At 33.9% G+C, this 16179-nt stretch overlaps 1 protein-coding gene across 4 annotated transcripts in view; it reads right to left on the reverse strand.

Moving 5' to 3' along the window:
• The window catches only part of NBEA (neurobeachin), a gene marked incomplete at both ends in the record, with an annotated part of 484059 nt that overhangs the window by 53778 nt on the left and 414102 nt on the right, over nt 1–16179 (reverse strand). For all 4 annotated transcript variants that reach the window (XM_080363323.1, XM_080363325.1, XM_080363322.1 and 1 more), the window contains 2 exons: nt 2377–2529; nt 13201–13320. In XM_080363323.1, the coding sequence (XP_080219449.1) occupies nt 2377–2529; nt 13201–13320 (273 nt within the window). The remainder of the gene's footprint in view (nt 1–2376; nt 2530–13200; nt 13321–16179) is intronic.

The raw sequence follows: 16179 nt of genomic DNA on the forward strand, positions 1-16179 counted from the left end.
CACCCTTCTCCTGCTGCTGCTCTATTTTTGGTACTATTTTTGTTTCCAGACTTCTGCTACCCTATTGAATATCTTTAATTCTTTCCTCCCAAGGTGATTTTAAATGTATTTTCTGCATCTAATTCAAATAAATCTATGCCTCTTTCTCTTGTTTTCTAGGCAATTCCCAACTTTATTATCATTTCTGAACTTCATCAGACTGCTCACTTGAAGATAGCATGTGTCTGCGTAGAACTGGCTTTTAACTATTGATCATGTTGTTACTGAAAGTACATGCTAGGATGAATAAAGGCCATGCAGATACTGCCTCCAGAGAAACTGTATACAGTTTGTAACACTGTGATGCTCACATCTGTGAGGACAGGAGTGGAAGACAGTAAAGGAAGGTATGATACATAAGTGGGACCATTTCTGATTTTAGAAATCTGCAAAATACTTAATTAGTTGAGGTCTGTAATTCTAGTACTACTCTAATCTTAACATCCATTTGTCTGTCTCCTGGCAGCCTGCGCATAATCCACACAGATGGAATCAGTCATTAGGGCTAATACAGCTTCATATTTAAAAGGTATTTCCAGCTTTTAAGTATCAGCCTTTCTTGAAAGTATAGTCCTGAAGTAGCATAAATGCTATACTCTAAAATCATGCAAGCAGCTGTTTTCTTCAACAGCACAATTTTTTTCTGTGGTGAATTCCTGCACTATTTTCTAAAAAGCAAAAATGGCATGAGAAAAATAAAATAAACTAAACCTAAAGCTTTTCTTCAAGTGATCTCTTATCACATAGTGATTTTTATCCCTGTATTAATCATTCTGTCTTTGTGGAAAGATGGAGAAAACACAATTCAGGATACAAGAAGGAATATTCTTTATAGAATTTCCCAAAGGGAGTTATTAATATGCATCTCATTATGTTCCCCAATAGGTGGCAGCTTGTTTATCCTTTTTCACTAAGGTATCACACTTCTGTTCTTACAGATGTCAAAACTAAACCTTTTGGTGAACTTCAGTGTGCTTACTCCTGCACCCAGTTCAGGTTCAGCCACAATCACAATCCAAAGAAAGGGCTCTGTGCAGCGATGGGGGCACTCTGGAGACACGTACCTGTGACTGGGCATCCCACACTTGAGAATACTAATGGAGGGTAGCGATCCTTTGAGTCCACCTCCTCCTTTGCTAGTAAAATTGCACTTGACCAGCTGTGACAATTACTTTTTTTTTTTTTTTTAAAAAAAACCTATATAATATATACAGCTATAAAAGAAATCAGCCAAGAAAAAGAAGGAAAATGTTGTTCAGATTCTCCCTGCCAATGAAGAACTACTCTCTGGAACACATTTCTCATGCTCTGTGTAGTGCATTTCATATGTCTCAAGTGATGAGGTTGCCATCACTTCCTTAGGAGACAGCTGTAAGTACGTAAATGGAGAACACTTCTAAATCACATACATCTAGGAACAGGTTCATTTTTATAATGTTATTAAATTCTTTTGAACTTCATATGGCTATTTTTCTATCAGCTCCTGAAGAACCGTTTTCTTTAAATAGACAGTTCTTGAAATTGAATTGCTGAACACATTAGAAGAAAAACAACACTGCTGTACTCACAATATTACCACAGTAGTACTAAGAGGAATAATAGACAAGCTGAACAGTTCTGCAACTGTATGGAAACCTACAGCTTATTGAAAGTATAGCCCTGACTGTATAAGTAAAGCAAGCAATATGCATTTTAAGGAAGATTCACTGCCAAAATAGAAACATAAACAGAACTATTGCTGGCCTAAATATCAGAATATATCTGATTTTTCCTAAAATTCTAGAAGAATGTACAAATTAAATCTATCATCAGTACCAAAAAATATACAATAAATGTCTTTCATACTTGAATTCTGCAAACTTCATGGTGTTTTACATCAGCAGTTCTTTTTGAAAAATTTCTTCAGAGACTGCACTTGTTGGCTTATGGTCACATTTCTACACTTGAAATTCTTCTCTGATGAATAGGAAGTGCATAGCTTTAGTCAAGTAAAGAATATAACTTGCATAATACCAATATTAATAATAACCTTCTATTTTTTGGTGTAGGAGGCAGTGAGGAGGAACTGACTTAAATTTTTCAGGTTATATTATATTGTTGAGCTCAGGCCCATCTGATGCTTACTCCTGAGAGAGTGAATAATTTAATTTTCCATGATTTGGGCACATAGAAGGAAAATCCCTTGTAAAAGAAAGAGTTCTGTCAGGCAAGACAGAATGCAAATTCTCCTTCACTTTTATTTTATTCCTATAAATCTAGTTCTAAAGAGACGAACACCAGCATTAGGTTAGCATGTTAAAACACCAAACTCAGTAATTAGGCTAAAGTGCAGCTTACCATTCTGTTGATGCGGACAAAGTCTTCAGGCTTCTTGGCCCATGGAGGGAGATCAACATCATTGACAACAACTTCGTCTTCTCTGATTCCTAGATTATAGCCATTACTGTTGACAAACATCTCTGGTAGGTAGTAAAACTCTGGAATTAACTCCTAGCAAGGAGAAAACAAAATGAGACTTTATATTTATATCGAGATGTTGAACAGTGCTGCCAGAAATAGATTCTGTTATACTACACATTAAAGCATTCCTGGTTTTGTTTATGTTTCTGTGCGCTTGTTTAAGAAATTTTGTAATCTGTTTTCTTGTACTTATTGTCAAACGTATTTTTCATAATTAAATATTCAATCTTTGTTTTTGCCATATCTGTTTCTATGAAAAGTATAACTTCGGAAAAGCAGGGCATATCAATAAAGTAGACTTCTTCAGAATAACAGGTACAAGAAATTGTCTGCTAACCCTTCAATACTACCAATACATTGTATTTTTTAATCACTATTTAACTAAACTACTTAAAATGGGAAAAAAAAAGTTTGCTGATACAACACTGTCTTGATTTTGCTTTCTCTATATTCTTTAATTGACTATGAAAAAGTGGCAATTTGATTACCTATATAAGGAAAAATAATTTGGGGTGAATGAATCTTTCTACTGTAAGAAAAATTCAAAAACACATGAAGAGAAAAATGACTGTACAACAAATGTCCTTAAAACAGAAATATATGATAATTAAACTGTGAAAGATCAATAACTGAGTAGCAGAGATCATCTGCATTGTATTAATACATTATAAGTTGAGGTGTGAAGTTTTCCCAGGTACCAGGATAGCTAAATAGAAATGCATTATGATATAATAAGCATTGCCATTTGTTACTGTCTATTATTTTAGCAGTAAATATTGAACTGTGATAACAAAAAAGCTTTAAAGGCTGCTATCTCTTTTCTAATATCCAGATATGAATTGAATTCACTAAATTACATTGTTACAAGCATTATGACATTCAGTTGTGTAACACGATCAAAACTGATGACACAGCACCTGAAACCTGAGTCTCTTTGTGGTCCTTTCAAAGGCTGCAGGTATGAGAGATGAAAAGAAAATCATGGCAGACATAAACTTACCTAATTAAATCTGATCTGCAACTCCATAGAGAATAGATCAGTTAAAGCACAGATGGTCCTTTCAGATTTATTAATTAAAAAAAAAAAATAATATTTACACTACAATTTTAAGTATGTTTAAGGCGGCAATGTACTATCTTCTTTACATCATTTTTAATATACTACAAACAGCCTGAATTCAGATTAGACTAAAATGCATCTAAAGTGCAATGCAAATCAATATCTAACCAATGCAAAACCCTAACAACATGAGACATGCCTGAGCTTGTATAGCTCAATATGAAATGAGCTGTAACTTCAAGAAGTCAAAAAATATAAAAATATTACATGCAGTAAATAAGAAAAGGTCTAGATCAAAGCCAAACTAAAAGCAATCCTGAATATCCTATAGGTTAAAATAAAAAATATTATTTTACTGACTATTTTAAGCTTAATCATATACCTCTAATTTACTGAGAGTATTTCTAAAAGCAAATTTCCCCCCTTTCCCCTAAATAGGATTCACTAACTCCCAGGTTTCTGAGGAAACACTTTGGTTTTCTCTAATGGAGCCCAAAGAAGAATGAATGATCCTCTCAGTTGGAGAAAACTAGATACATCCTTCTAGAGCTCAACAAACTACTACTAACTTGGAACTAAGAGCTGGCCACAATCTACCATGTGCTACCATGCAAATCACTAAAAAACTAAGAGCATTGCCTTAAAGAAAGGCAAAATTCATAAGTACTTCAGAATGATGAAATATTATTAAGTAAAAATTAAATTAAAAGTCAATATTCAAATGAAATAGTTTATCAAAGAAAAAAAAGTAAACAAAGTTTATTTCTATTTGGTATAAAAGCCTTGAAACACATAGCACTGTTTTTTAACTCTCATCATTTTTATGCAATATGGTAGTGTACTAATATGTCATGTGAAGTAGCAAGCATGTTTTTTATTGCATCAAAGATATGTAAACTCTTAAATTTCCTTTTTCAGTTTTAAATATCCTAGGATCTGATTATGAACTTTCACATCTAACATAACTGAAAGATTTCTGTTGCACAGAGACACATCTCGTGTTTAAATTAATTCTACTAACCTTCTGACTTCAGGAGTATCTTGAAACAAAGAGATTTAAGTCATTGAATATTTTTAATGGTATTTCCATTTAGTAATTTTATCTTTGTTGCTATTTGCTTTCAGTGTAATTTAATGTTCCCTTGTCTGGTATAGCAGAAAACATAAATAGAAATAGAATAAATAGAAAGCATGTGATTAACTTTCTTCTTAAGATTTATTGTGTTGTATATGTTTAGTTTGACCTGTCTTACTCCTGTGCTCTGGAAACTAACCAGTGCCAGACTTCTAAATCCTCTTCAAACAACACTCTCTCTAGAACCCTAATCATTTCAGTTACACATTGCCTGGTAAATTTTTTTCAGTCAAGGTAACTAAACTAAACGTAGTGTTTCAAAAAATGTAATAAACCCACTATGTTAAACTCTCAGCATTTTCTTCAGTGTTATTTTTAGTTCAGTCTACAATTTTGTTTACTTATTTGAGTACTATTTAGCATTAATCAAACCTTTTCATGAGATATGAACAATGTTGCTTGTGATCTTTCCCAGATACTTACATATTTCCCATACTTGCATAAACCATTCAGTTTTCTTTGGTAGCATTTGATATTCCTCTTGAAATTTTGCCATCTCCACTACTGACTACACTAAGAAACACTTAAAAATAGCTCAGATAAATCCATGCCCTTCTCATTTCTAGAGAATGAATATGTACTAAAACATGGACCCATTGTGAAAACTTGCAGCACCCCATAAGTATCAACCTGCTAACATTTGGAAAAATCTTCAAAATGTGTATTTAGCTACTTGGAAGAATAGAAAATACAACTAATCTAGAGAAGTGTGATAAAAAGTTTTAACTTTATGTTTTCATTGTTTATTCTACTGTGAAAAAATGAAGAAGCTGTCTCTTCTACATTGTACCAACGGCAGGTGCTGAATGAGGATGGAAAGGCAAATGCTCCCATCCCAAGGGCCCCTGAGCATGCTTCACTAGGAGAATTACAACTGAGAGAAGCAGAGAGAGGAAGGATTAGCAAGGACAGAGCAAAGACAGAGCCTGGGATGTTACTGGAAAAACAAAGGAGCAGACAGGAATGAACCTCCGTGGGGAGAGCAAGATAACAACTGGGACCCAGAGAGAATTGCTTTAACCAAGAAGTCACTGAAAGTTGCAAGGATGAACACAAGAATGAAGGAAAGGATAACACTGGTGAGAGACAGACTTATTTTCAAAACCTATTTGCATTTTTGTCAGTCAGTTTGAGTTTTCTTTATTTCATATGTGCCAGTTATCATTCTAATTCTAATAAAGGATACGGCTAGAGAGAGTCAACTCTTTCGATGCTTTTCCTTTTAAGGACAGGGAACAGATACCTCAAATACCTAACTAGTTTAGGGTGGCATTTGAAGAGGCGACCTTCCCCATTCCTCCATTCCAGAAGAGTTTCATCTATATCTACTATCTTTCCTACCAGATATTTGCCTAACCCGTTGTCCCAGAATTAGAGTGACAGCAACCTCACAATCCTTCCATCATCTGACTTCAGTATTCTTCATTTGAGGAAGTTTTACCAAATGCCTGGCCTGAATAATTCGTTACATAATCTAAGCCCATTTTCCTTTGTCTTAGCTATCAATCCATCACAGATACAGAGAACAGATTACTTTTCTCTCTTTACATGGTTTATTATATGTTTGGAAACCATTATCCTACCAGATTTACAGCATTTCAGTTCCTAGAAGTCAAATGAAGGACAATGATTTTGCCTGCCATATTGCTACATAGCTTCAGTTACAGATGTGTAAAATATTCTTTTACTCTCCCTAAAGTAGCTAGTAGTGCATAACTTAATTTACTCCCATATATACTTTGGCCTTATTATATTTTGTCATATGTTCATTACATAGAAGCCAAAAGAAATGTTTTTATCAACCTCTGTGGTCTTTAGATCAGAGATTTGGATTGCATACTTTTCTAACAGGATCTGCTATTTTTCATTAATTTTTATGCACAGTGTAATTTCCCATATAACATCCCTTCTTACAAATCACCAGTTTCATAGTTTAGAAGGGTCATTGTTAAATGCAACCTGAAGATGGGGACAAGGAGATAGAGTATTTGATAAGTGGATCCTTAAAATTCCTATTGCACCTTCAGTGGTGCTAGTGCTAAAGGTCAATGCAAAGACACAGGTCTATGCGAAGGAATGCTTGTTTGAAGCTACTGTGATTTTGAGAAGTTTATGTTTCAAGCTACAAATGTTCATGAAAGACAAATCTCAAAATATTATTGTCCTACACTACAAACATTGAATCAGTCAGTTTAAATCAAGACACAAAGGAAAACTTCAAAAATAGCAACATAAAAAAGCTTCCCTAGAAGTTACATCAGTTTGCAGACAGAAAATGAGGGCGTGCAAAGACAAAGACACAGCACACCAATATTTTTTAAAAGTCTGGTGTTTCTAAAATATTCACAGACTAATTAAGCAATCCAGGTGTATATTGCTATTGTATGCCATTCAGCTGATATATAATTTTTCATTAACTGATACAATTCAGTAAATTTTATTGGTTTCTTTGCTCTTGCCAAAACATATCAAAGGTTCTATATAAATCTTTCCAACTACATAACCTGTCATGGGTAATTTCTTACCACAATAAATATCTAGAGTTCAAAGAGTTAATAAAAATAGGGATTCTAGTGATCTAAATCCATTTGCAGTAATTTCTGTCTAGTTGTCCTTGACATTTCACAAGCTGGTAACCTCCTCTGCTCCCCTTTCATTCACACTTCTAATAAGACAGGTTAGCTTTCTATCATTTAATAGTCAGCTACCTTTCAAACTGCCCGAGAAGCTTGGCTTTTCTTGGATGCAGAATGATGCAGTAAAGCTACCGAGGGGTGTAAAAAAAGGCTAAAATGAATATTATAACAGACATTTCTTGTCTGTAAATGTGATATCTAGTTTATTTTAATAGCTATACTAAAACCCCAAGGTATAGTTAACAGTATTATATGCCTTGTGTCTTCATATATGAAAACATGCCCAAATGCATTTTCTAATTTACAAGCCTGTGACAAATCCAAGCTACTGAGAAATTAAACTTTAAAAATATGTCTTGGGGTGATAGAGGACCACTATTAACACTATCATAATTGTATACCACTTGCATCAAATCTGACATTTCTGTTTAATATGTTTTGCTAAGGGTATACCATTTTATGGCCTCTCAATGAAATCAAATCCAGCTCAGACGTTTTCACTTTTCTAATATAATTCACTTCAAGGTTTTAAAGCTGCCATTTCTTTTTCTTTCTTTCTTTTCCTCCTAGAAGGTTGATCCCCTGGCATCCATTAATTCCACAAGAGCCTAGTACTGGGTCAATGAGTCAGTCATGAGTACCTCCATTAACTGTGTTAATTCACACTAAGGCACCTTAATGACATTTTGTCAGAGCTACCTTTCTAACTTCTAAACACACTATTCAGAAAGTAATATAACAAGTTTGAGAGGCATTAGGAAAGATTAGAGCCTGAACAGGAGGTTCTGGGGAAGTCAGTGTTACCAAAAACTGGCGGGGGGGGTGAGAGGGGAAAAGGAAAAAATGTGAAAGCTGACTGGCCAAGTTATGGTCATTTCCGGGTGACTTGTTTCCTCAAAGGTCACTCCGTGAACGTTCATTCTTCCTCCAGCTTGTACTGATTATCTCAAGAGAAGGTCGATGTTGATAAAGACAGACACAATAAAATAAACCCTGTAATCTAGGTTCTCCCTTGTGTGTTACCACTCCAATATAGCACATACTGTATTAATTCTGTTTCAACCACTGTAAGTAAACAGGTTTTTTTGAAAATGACCTAAAAAAGCACAAATGTACAGAACAAAATTGTCTAAGTAGACCTTTAATCATCCATTGGGCAATAATCTATCATATGCTACATTTTTCAAAGGTCGTGTACCTTTTGCCACAACTCAAGATGTAGCAATTATGGCTTGTTTTTCAGATTGATCAAACTACTGCCACAGCCTTAGTTTCATTAGCTCAATGTGAAACAATTCTCTTCCATAGAAGAGTACACATACATAAAGGGAGAGAAGGAAGGAGGGAGGGGAAAAGAAGAAGGAGGAAGAAGGAGAATGCCAAAGAGGAGGACACATGCGTGTGAAAAAAGGAGACCGACCCACAGAACTGCAGCTTCCTAAAGAAATACACATTCCTTTCAAATGTCAAGTATTTGTTTTTTAAATTTTAATGCAGAATTTTTAAAAAATGGTTTGGATGTTTCCTTAAAAACTACATTGAGACTGTAAAAAAACACCACTGTGGGAAGTGCCTGCATTTCTTAAAAATCTCAGTTTACTAGATATAACTGACCTACTTCAGAAGTGACTTAAGCATTTAAGAATAAAGCAACTCATAGTCCTCTTTCTTAAACAATAACTGATGAAAAAAATCATAACACAGATTCTATTTTCCTAAAAAATATATTTCAAATAATATTTTAAAATTAGACCATACTAATAAAGAGGGCAAATAATATCCTTATTTAGTATGGTACTTGAAAGCAAAAATTACAGCAAAAAATACACAGCATTGAAGAATGTCAGATTAATTCATTACACACACTGTTTTTAAATTATTTCATAACCTGTGCCACAGTAATTAATGAGATTAGTGAGATCAGAGATTAAATGTACTTAATGCAGCTCATATGAATTTCAAATATATGATAAGGAATACATGAATAATGAACAGTTGATATTCTTAACAATTTTGAAAGTTTGCTACTTTGATGGATAGCCCTTATTCCATGCACCTAATATTTACTATAAAGACACAAAAAATCTTTAGGCTGGGAAAACAATTTACAGCATGTATATCACATGGGAATCCACACTGCCAAAGACCCCCATTTATAACTATGCACAGCCAGAAGAAGCTACACAAATATGCTGAATACTTTGACAGAGAACATGCTTCAAGATTTTGTACTTGCATACAAGCTCTATACATCTTTTCTTTTACACTACTTTCTCACAGGACCGCTGTATAAATATTAGAAGTTGCCAGATGGCTGAACATTAATTTTTGGATGTTTCACACTCCCAGAGCTGAAGGGTTTTTATTGCACAAGACATAGGTTGCTGCTCTTAGGAGAGCAGGCGAGCAGGTAAAAAGGGTAGAGATTTTCAAGAGTTTCTTGGTGACTCCACAAACATCACTGCTTTTTCTGTCCCCAAAAACTTGATTAAAATGCTTAAAAAGCCTGCAAGGCATTCCAAGCAGTAGCACAACTAATCTGAAAAAATAGGGTATTTGTAGTATTAATAATAGTTCAGTTTCCTGTGTTTTTGCAGAATGAACTCCGAGGCCTCAGGGAGAAGTTGGCCCTGATGTCATGGCATTGAGAAATGCAGTTCATTAAGATCTTAGGCAACAAACAACAGCAACAATTAGCTGCTATACTCATTCTTGATTTATCACTAAGAAACACAGGCTCTACAAATGGAAAGGGCCTAAAGGGTCAACTAGCGCATCCTCTCACCAGTTCATGGTTGCCCCTGATGCTTTTTCAGTGCTTTGCCATGCTACATTTCTAAGAAGCTCGAGAAATAAGGGGTTTACTATTTCCCCTGTGAGGATATTCAAATTCAGAGAATACTTAATTTCACTGTAACTTTCCATACTCTTTTGATTAAGTAAGCATTTTTCAACCTCGTTCCCTTTCCTTGGAGGTTTACCTCCTTGTTCCTTGACAAACATTCTTCTCCCTTTCATATGTTTGCATATTTTATAGCATTTATGTTACCATGTCTTCACTTTTAGACATTAATTACACCAGACATACACACATTTTTCTTTCTATATCTCCAACTCCTTAAACAAATTTACTGCTCTTTTCATGGCTTCCTCCAGTTTGGGTATATACATCCACCAACTAGTTCCCAGCAAAAGAAGCTTGAAGAATTTGCTTTATCTGGCATGAATATGTGCTAAAAATTGAGCAAGGAAAAACCAAACCCTTACGTTCTCCAAGAACATAAGAGCTCTGAAACAAATGACTACACTCTTTATGATGGAATTTAGTTTCCATGAAATATTCTAGTTATTATAATGCTAAGGATATAGCTTTAGTCTCAGTATAGGCTTTCTGCCATCTTGCTGATCTTCAAGTTTCCTTGTTATATCACACACAAAACAGCAATGTATTGCTTAGGCTACTGAAGTAAACTAATTCCAATAGTGGTTTTGTATCAATATATAATAAATTATTTTGATGATGCAATACATCGAATGTTGGTATTAAATACACAGAAAATGTCCTTATATTTCCACCATTTTAAAAAATTTCTATTTTTTTATTTACACAGCTTATGAACTTTTTCTATTTGCTTTAGCATCCCTTACATATTTAGCCTATTTTTAAACATACCTTTGTTTGTCTACTTTTATCTTCTCATAATAAATCAATTCTAGGTTAATTTCTAAACCCACCTTCCATGTATCTTCGTGAATTAACAAAACCATATTTTAAACAGCATCTTTAATCCCTAAAGTATCCCTGAACAGACAGGTCAGGGATTATCTGGAGAAAACATTTATTGGCTAACATACCTCATCTGTGCCTCCCATATTAGATTTTCTGTAATGACTTAGCTCAAAGTAGTATTTCTCTTTCTAATGGCAAAACAGAAATGTATATATATCTAAATCTGACTCTGGAGCCCTATGGTAGACTCCCAAATGTATTCTAGAATACATTATTTTACAATCTTTCCCTCAATGCAACTCTGACCCTTAATTGTTACTATTTTATCCAAGTTATCCCTAACTCCCTTTTTTAAATTCAATGACATTAAAGTACTCAGTTAACCCATATCTTCACCTTTTGTCCTCCTTTGTTGAAGGTACCTGGTTTTGAGTATCTTTTTAATACTCATTTTATTTTAATACCTTTGATTTTTTTTTTTAACACAAATATATTTTGTAATATAACTGTTATATCCTTGCCATAGCTGTCAGCAGCATTTTAAATCACCCCATTTGGTTCACAAGACTCCTGATATTTTCATATAGGCATTTCAGTTCTTTGTTTTACTGATAACTCATTCGTCTGCTAGTTTAGGAAGAATCTTTTCACTAATTATATACTGTAGTTGAATATCATTCCGTCTGTCCAGAGATATTCCTTTATCTTTTGCAATGTCTTCATGTGTTTAACTGCCCTCCTCCTGTGTACTAAAGCCAGACAAGAAGATTACAGTCACTTCCAACTGTCTTCTCTTATTCCTCAGTTTAAGGCTCTTATCTTTTGTTTCAGCTCTACTCCTAGGAGGCCATTTTCCCAGATATTCTGGTGAAATTCCAGGAAAACCAGATTTTATCGAAAGGGAAAAATCAAAATGTCAGCACTTTGAATTTCAAGAAATGGCTGCATATCAAATATAGTAGATACTAACTTGAATTCCTGTCAAGTTTTGAAATTTCCTTTGTATTTCTTATAAAGGTAACAGTGACAGTACTTAAAATAATATTTACTTCCAGAAGAGCGTAAATAAATATGAAATGAATAGTAAGAGGTTTAGATTATTTTTTTTCTTTAAAAAGCATTTTCTCCCACAGGTTAAGATGGCCATACAACCTACAATTAGTTATTCTAACTACTAACTGAATAGCAACACCATGGTTCACACATACTTTTGAGATGGCTGGAATATTTATACAAACAGGAGGTCTGGAATAAAAATAAATCAAGAAATTTACATCTTCTTTTGTCAAGTTAAGTAAAAATACATAATAGAAAAGTGACCTTGACTTTAGCACTTCCTAGTATGAGTGACAGTTTCAAAATAGAAGAGAGATATATTAACTTTAAAACAAAGTTTTTTTAAAAAAAGAGCAATTACTGGTGTGCTGCAGCCTTTCTCTACCTTATTACTAGCAAATAAGAATCAAGAAATTCAAGAAAGAACCTTTTTTTTTTTTTTTTTTTTTTCTGATAAGGTCCCATGTATATGAACAATAGCCCTTTGTGTTTAACAATAGGTAAGGAACAACAACACTAAAATCACCATTCTCTCCGGCTGTTTCTGTATATCATGTAGAAGTTGTTTTAATCTAATGCATATTGTTGCATAATATCCCCAGGCACAGGCAAGTAAAAGCTAAAGCTGTACAGAAAAGCCAACATTTTAAATGGGTCTTGTCATTAATGCTTTATTAATTGCCCCAGGCAATGCAAACCCAGAGCTAGGCAAGCTATAACAATATGACACTTTAAGGTCAAATCCAATTCCTGCTGTGTTTTATGGAGTGGGCCAAATATTGAGTTAACAGCAGGAAAGAACAATTTATTGGGCTTTTCTCCATCTCCTGATTATCTGATCTAAATTAGATCACTTAGGTTGTTTTTCTCTAAAAACAAAACACCTTTTGTCCACTCAACTTCAAAGAATATTTGATTGTTTCTGTTATAACAATAATCTTTAGTAAAATCTACCTTTTATTTAAACTATACCAAGTGTACTGAATATAAAGAGAAGAAACATAAAACCCTCTTTGTCCCTATATAAACCAAAATTCCATTAATGAAAATGCACATTTATCAATTTATTTAATGTGTGTGTTACCTTCACATCTGAGGTATCTCTTTGGCTGTTCCTCCAAGACCTTGCTACTGAAGAGAAGGTTCGATCTGGGTGGTCAAATTTGCCATCATTTGCATTTAGAAAGAATGTTGTAAAGGGCTCCTGTAGTCAATGAAATGAAGACAGATTAAGAAAACAGCAGAAGGAATCAGGCAGCAGGTTTCTAACAAAATCCAAATGACTTTTGCAGATACTTTATATGGGCAGAATTAAAGAAAAATATGGTCCTTCATAGTTGTATCTATGCATGGGTATCTGTACTGAATATCTTAGCACATTTGTTTGCACTAACACATTTTACACAAACAAATCTTGAGTTCTGGCAGGAAAGGTTATTTTATATATTCACTCTTCCATAAGACTAATTACCCTCCAGTGGCCGACCTTTGGAGCTTAGTTCCAGTTCATGATGGTTGCCTACTTCAATCATTGTAAACACTCTCTCTGTTATTTATATTACCATGCTTTGTTTACCCCTTGTAAGATGATATGTCAAAAACAAATCTTAAAAAAAAAAATCCCCTGCCTGGATTTTCCTTTTGTTTTTATTTAATTTAAAAGAGCTCAGGAGGCTGCATTTTGCCTCACAGTGGGCAGAATGTCTGTATGGTCATTATGAGGCTGACTACAGTTGCAGGATATCCAGCACTAGCATTACTTTGGGGCAGAGGTACAGAAATGAAATATTTAGAATTTTAATTCTGTGAATTCTATCTGAAATCACACTCCTAATACTTACTAAATTGAAACATATATTAACTTTTGGGAAGGAAGTGTTCAAGTCTTGGACAGTCTGAAGAACCCATGTTTATGCCATTGCATTCCACAGCAGGGGATGGGTTAACAGGGGACCAAATCCGTAATCTGACAGCAGAACCTGATATGAAGATCACTGCCAACTCCCTGTGTTTTCTAGCACCACTCCATTAGCTCTCTGATTCAATTAATATTTGGCAATATGTTCATGTGGATGGAAACCACTTCCTCTTTGCCAAAATCTGATGGGAAATGTTTGAAAAATTGTCCCTTTTATTGAATTCACACCCAAATTTATTTCCTTGCATGTCCTGATCACTTGGGAATTTTGTTAATCAAGGCAGTTCATAATCACCAGATCATGACTCTTATTACAGTATGACACATCTACTGCTTGAATTTTAATATATACATCTTCTATTTCCTTTTCTGAAACGTTTGAGCTAAGCATGGAACTCCTCCATTAATAAAGAAATTTTAAGGGAATTATTTCACATTATACAGTTTGTGTTTACATTACCCAGTATTAAAGAGGATTGAAGTAATTAATTTTTCATAGCATTTAACAAAAATTAAAATTTACATAAGGAAAGCATGGATGCAAAGGTATGCATGTCTTTTTTTTCTCTTAAAATATTGGGGATTTATATTAAAAAGATATACTCAAAAGAATAAGTAACGATCTAAGATATATGCTTTCATCAGTGCATTTATTCCAAGCAAAGAATCCTAGTATGTGTTAAATAATTATCTGAAAATAATTAAATAAAAATTAATTACAATATCATTTCTGTTTGAAGGACTCCGACTCCCATTGCAAAATTACTTTGTTTACACTTGTGAATATTGAAAGCATATGTGGCAAGTGAGGAAGAGGTTTGTAATTTGAATAGAACTTTAAAATTTAATAGAAACTCAACTTGGTTAGCAGCATAAAAGTATCATAATGAAATGAAATACTGAAAGAAAAGAGTTTTTCTGTGTCTAGATTTTACAGTGCTTCATATTGTGAACTTCATGTGAACTATAAATGAAAAAGGGCATGATTCAGACCCAGAGCTAGCAAACAGAAAACAACATATACAGTAATTGGATTATATTAATTTATCCTAAAATTCTATTAATATTATAATTTTAGCATTAAATTTACATAATTTCTATCAACATTAGAATTATTTTGGTTTTAACTGCATTCCTCCCCCCAAATTTCTGTATATATTTGCCTTAGCAATCTTTGCAAATTATTCTATTTTTCTGGCTTACCCATACTGAAAAACAATATATGTTGTTGATCTGAGAATAAATAATTCTGTCTCCTACCAAGCCCTACCTATCACTTTTTTTCCTTATAAGATACATGTAATTTGTTGAGAACATTATTGAGGAGCAGACTGTAGGTCACTGCGGAGGTTCCGAAATCAGAAGCAGTTGATGGATTTAAAAAAAAGCAGAAACCAGAAAAATGATGTAATTACAATAAATTATGTAAAAATATTAATCCAAAAGTCCATGACAACATTATTTTAAGCATCTGAGACAAATATACAAAAGCAATAAAATTCGTAATCAAGGATTAAACTTTTAATAGCTGAGCACTACAGGGTGCCCTATTATGCTATCTTGCTATGACCTGTTGTGCCTATCTTTTTGGATTTTTAATCCTTAGCAGAAATTCAGCTTTCACTTGCTTTATCTCAGACCTCTCACATAATTTTAAGGTAATTTTTATTCTCTGGAAAGTCAAGCGCTTATATTATATAAATACAATCCATATCTGTATTCAACATACTCATTTAAATACTGTTATTCTATGATACCGATTACTGTCATTTCATGTAAAGGTTTTGTTGCTGTGAAAGCTAGAAAGCTGCACAATGTTTTCATTATAACCCCATCTCACTTGTTCCTCATATTCTGAATAAAATTCATGCCTTGTTTGCTGCCAACAGGGAGAGAAATAAATTTGTGGGGTGCTTGATTATGAGGAATACAAGCTTGAACTGTGGAAATAAGAAATTTTTCCTTTCAACAGCATTTCTCTCCCTCTGTCCCCTTTTAACAATACATACTCCCATTTGAATGGGAGTAGGGGAGGGGAGAGGAAGGGATGTGTCATTCTGAGACATTTTATGTCAAATAAAAGTGTATTTTCAGCCATTTGTAAGGGGAGAACAAGAGAGTATTTTGTCTGATATATCTGTGACT

This window comes from Nesoenas mayeri, assembly GCF_963082525.1.
Source record: "Nesoenas mayeri genome assembly, chromosome: 1".
Taxonomy (NCBI): Eukaryota; Metazoa; Chordata; class Aves; order Columbiformes; family Columbidae; genus Nesoenas; species Nesoenas mayeri.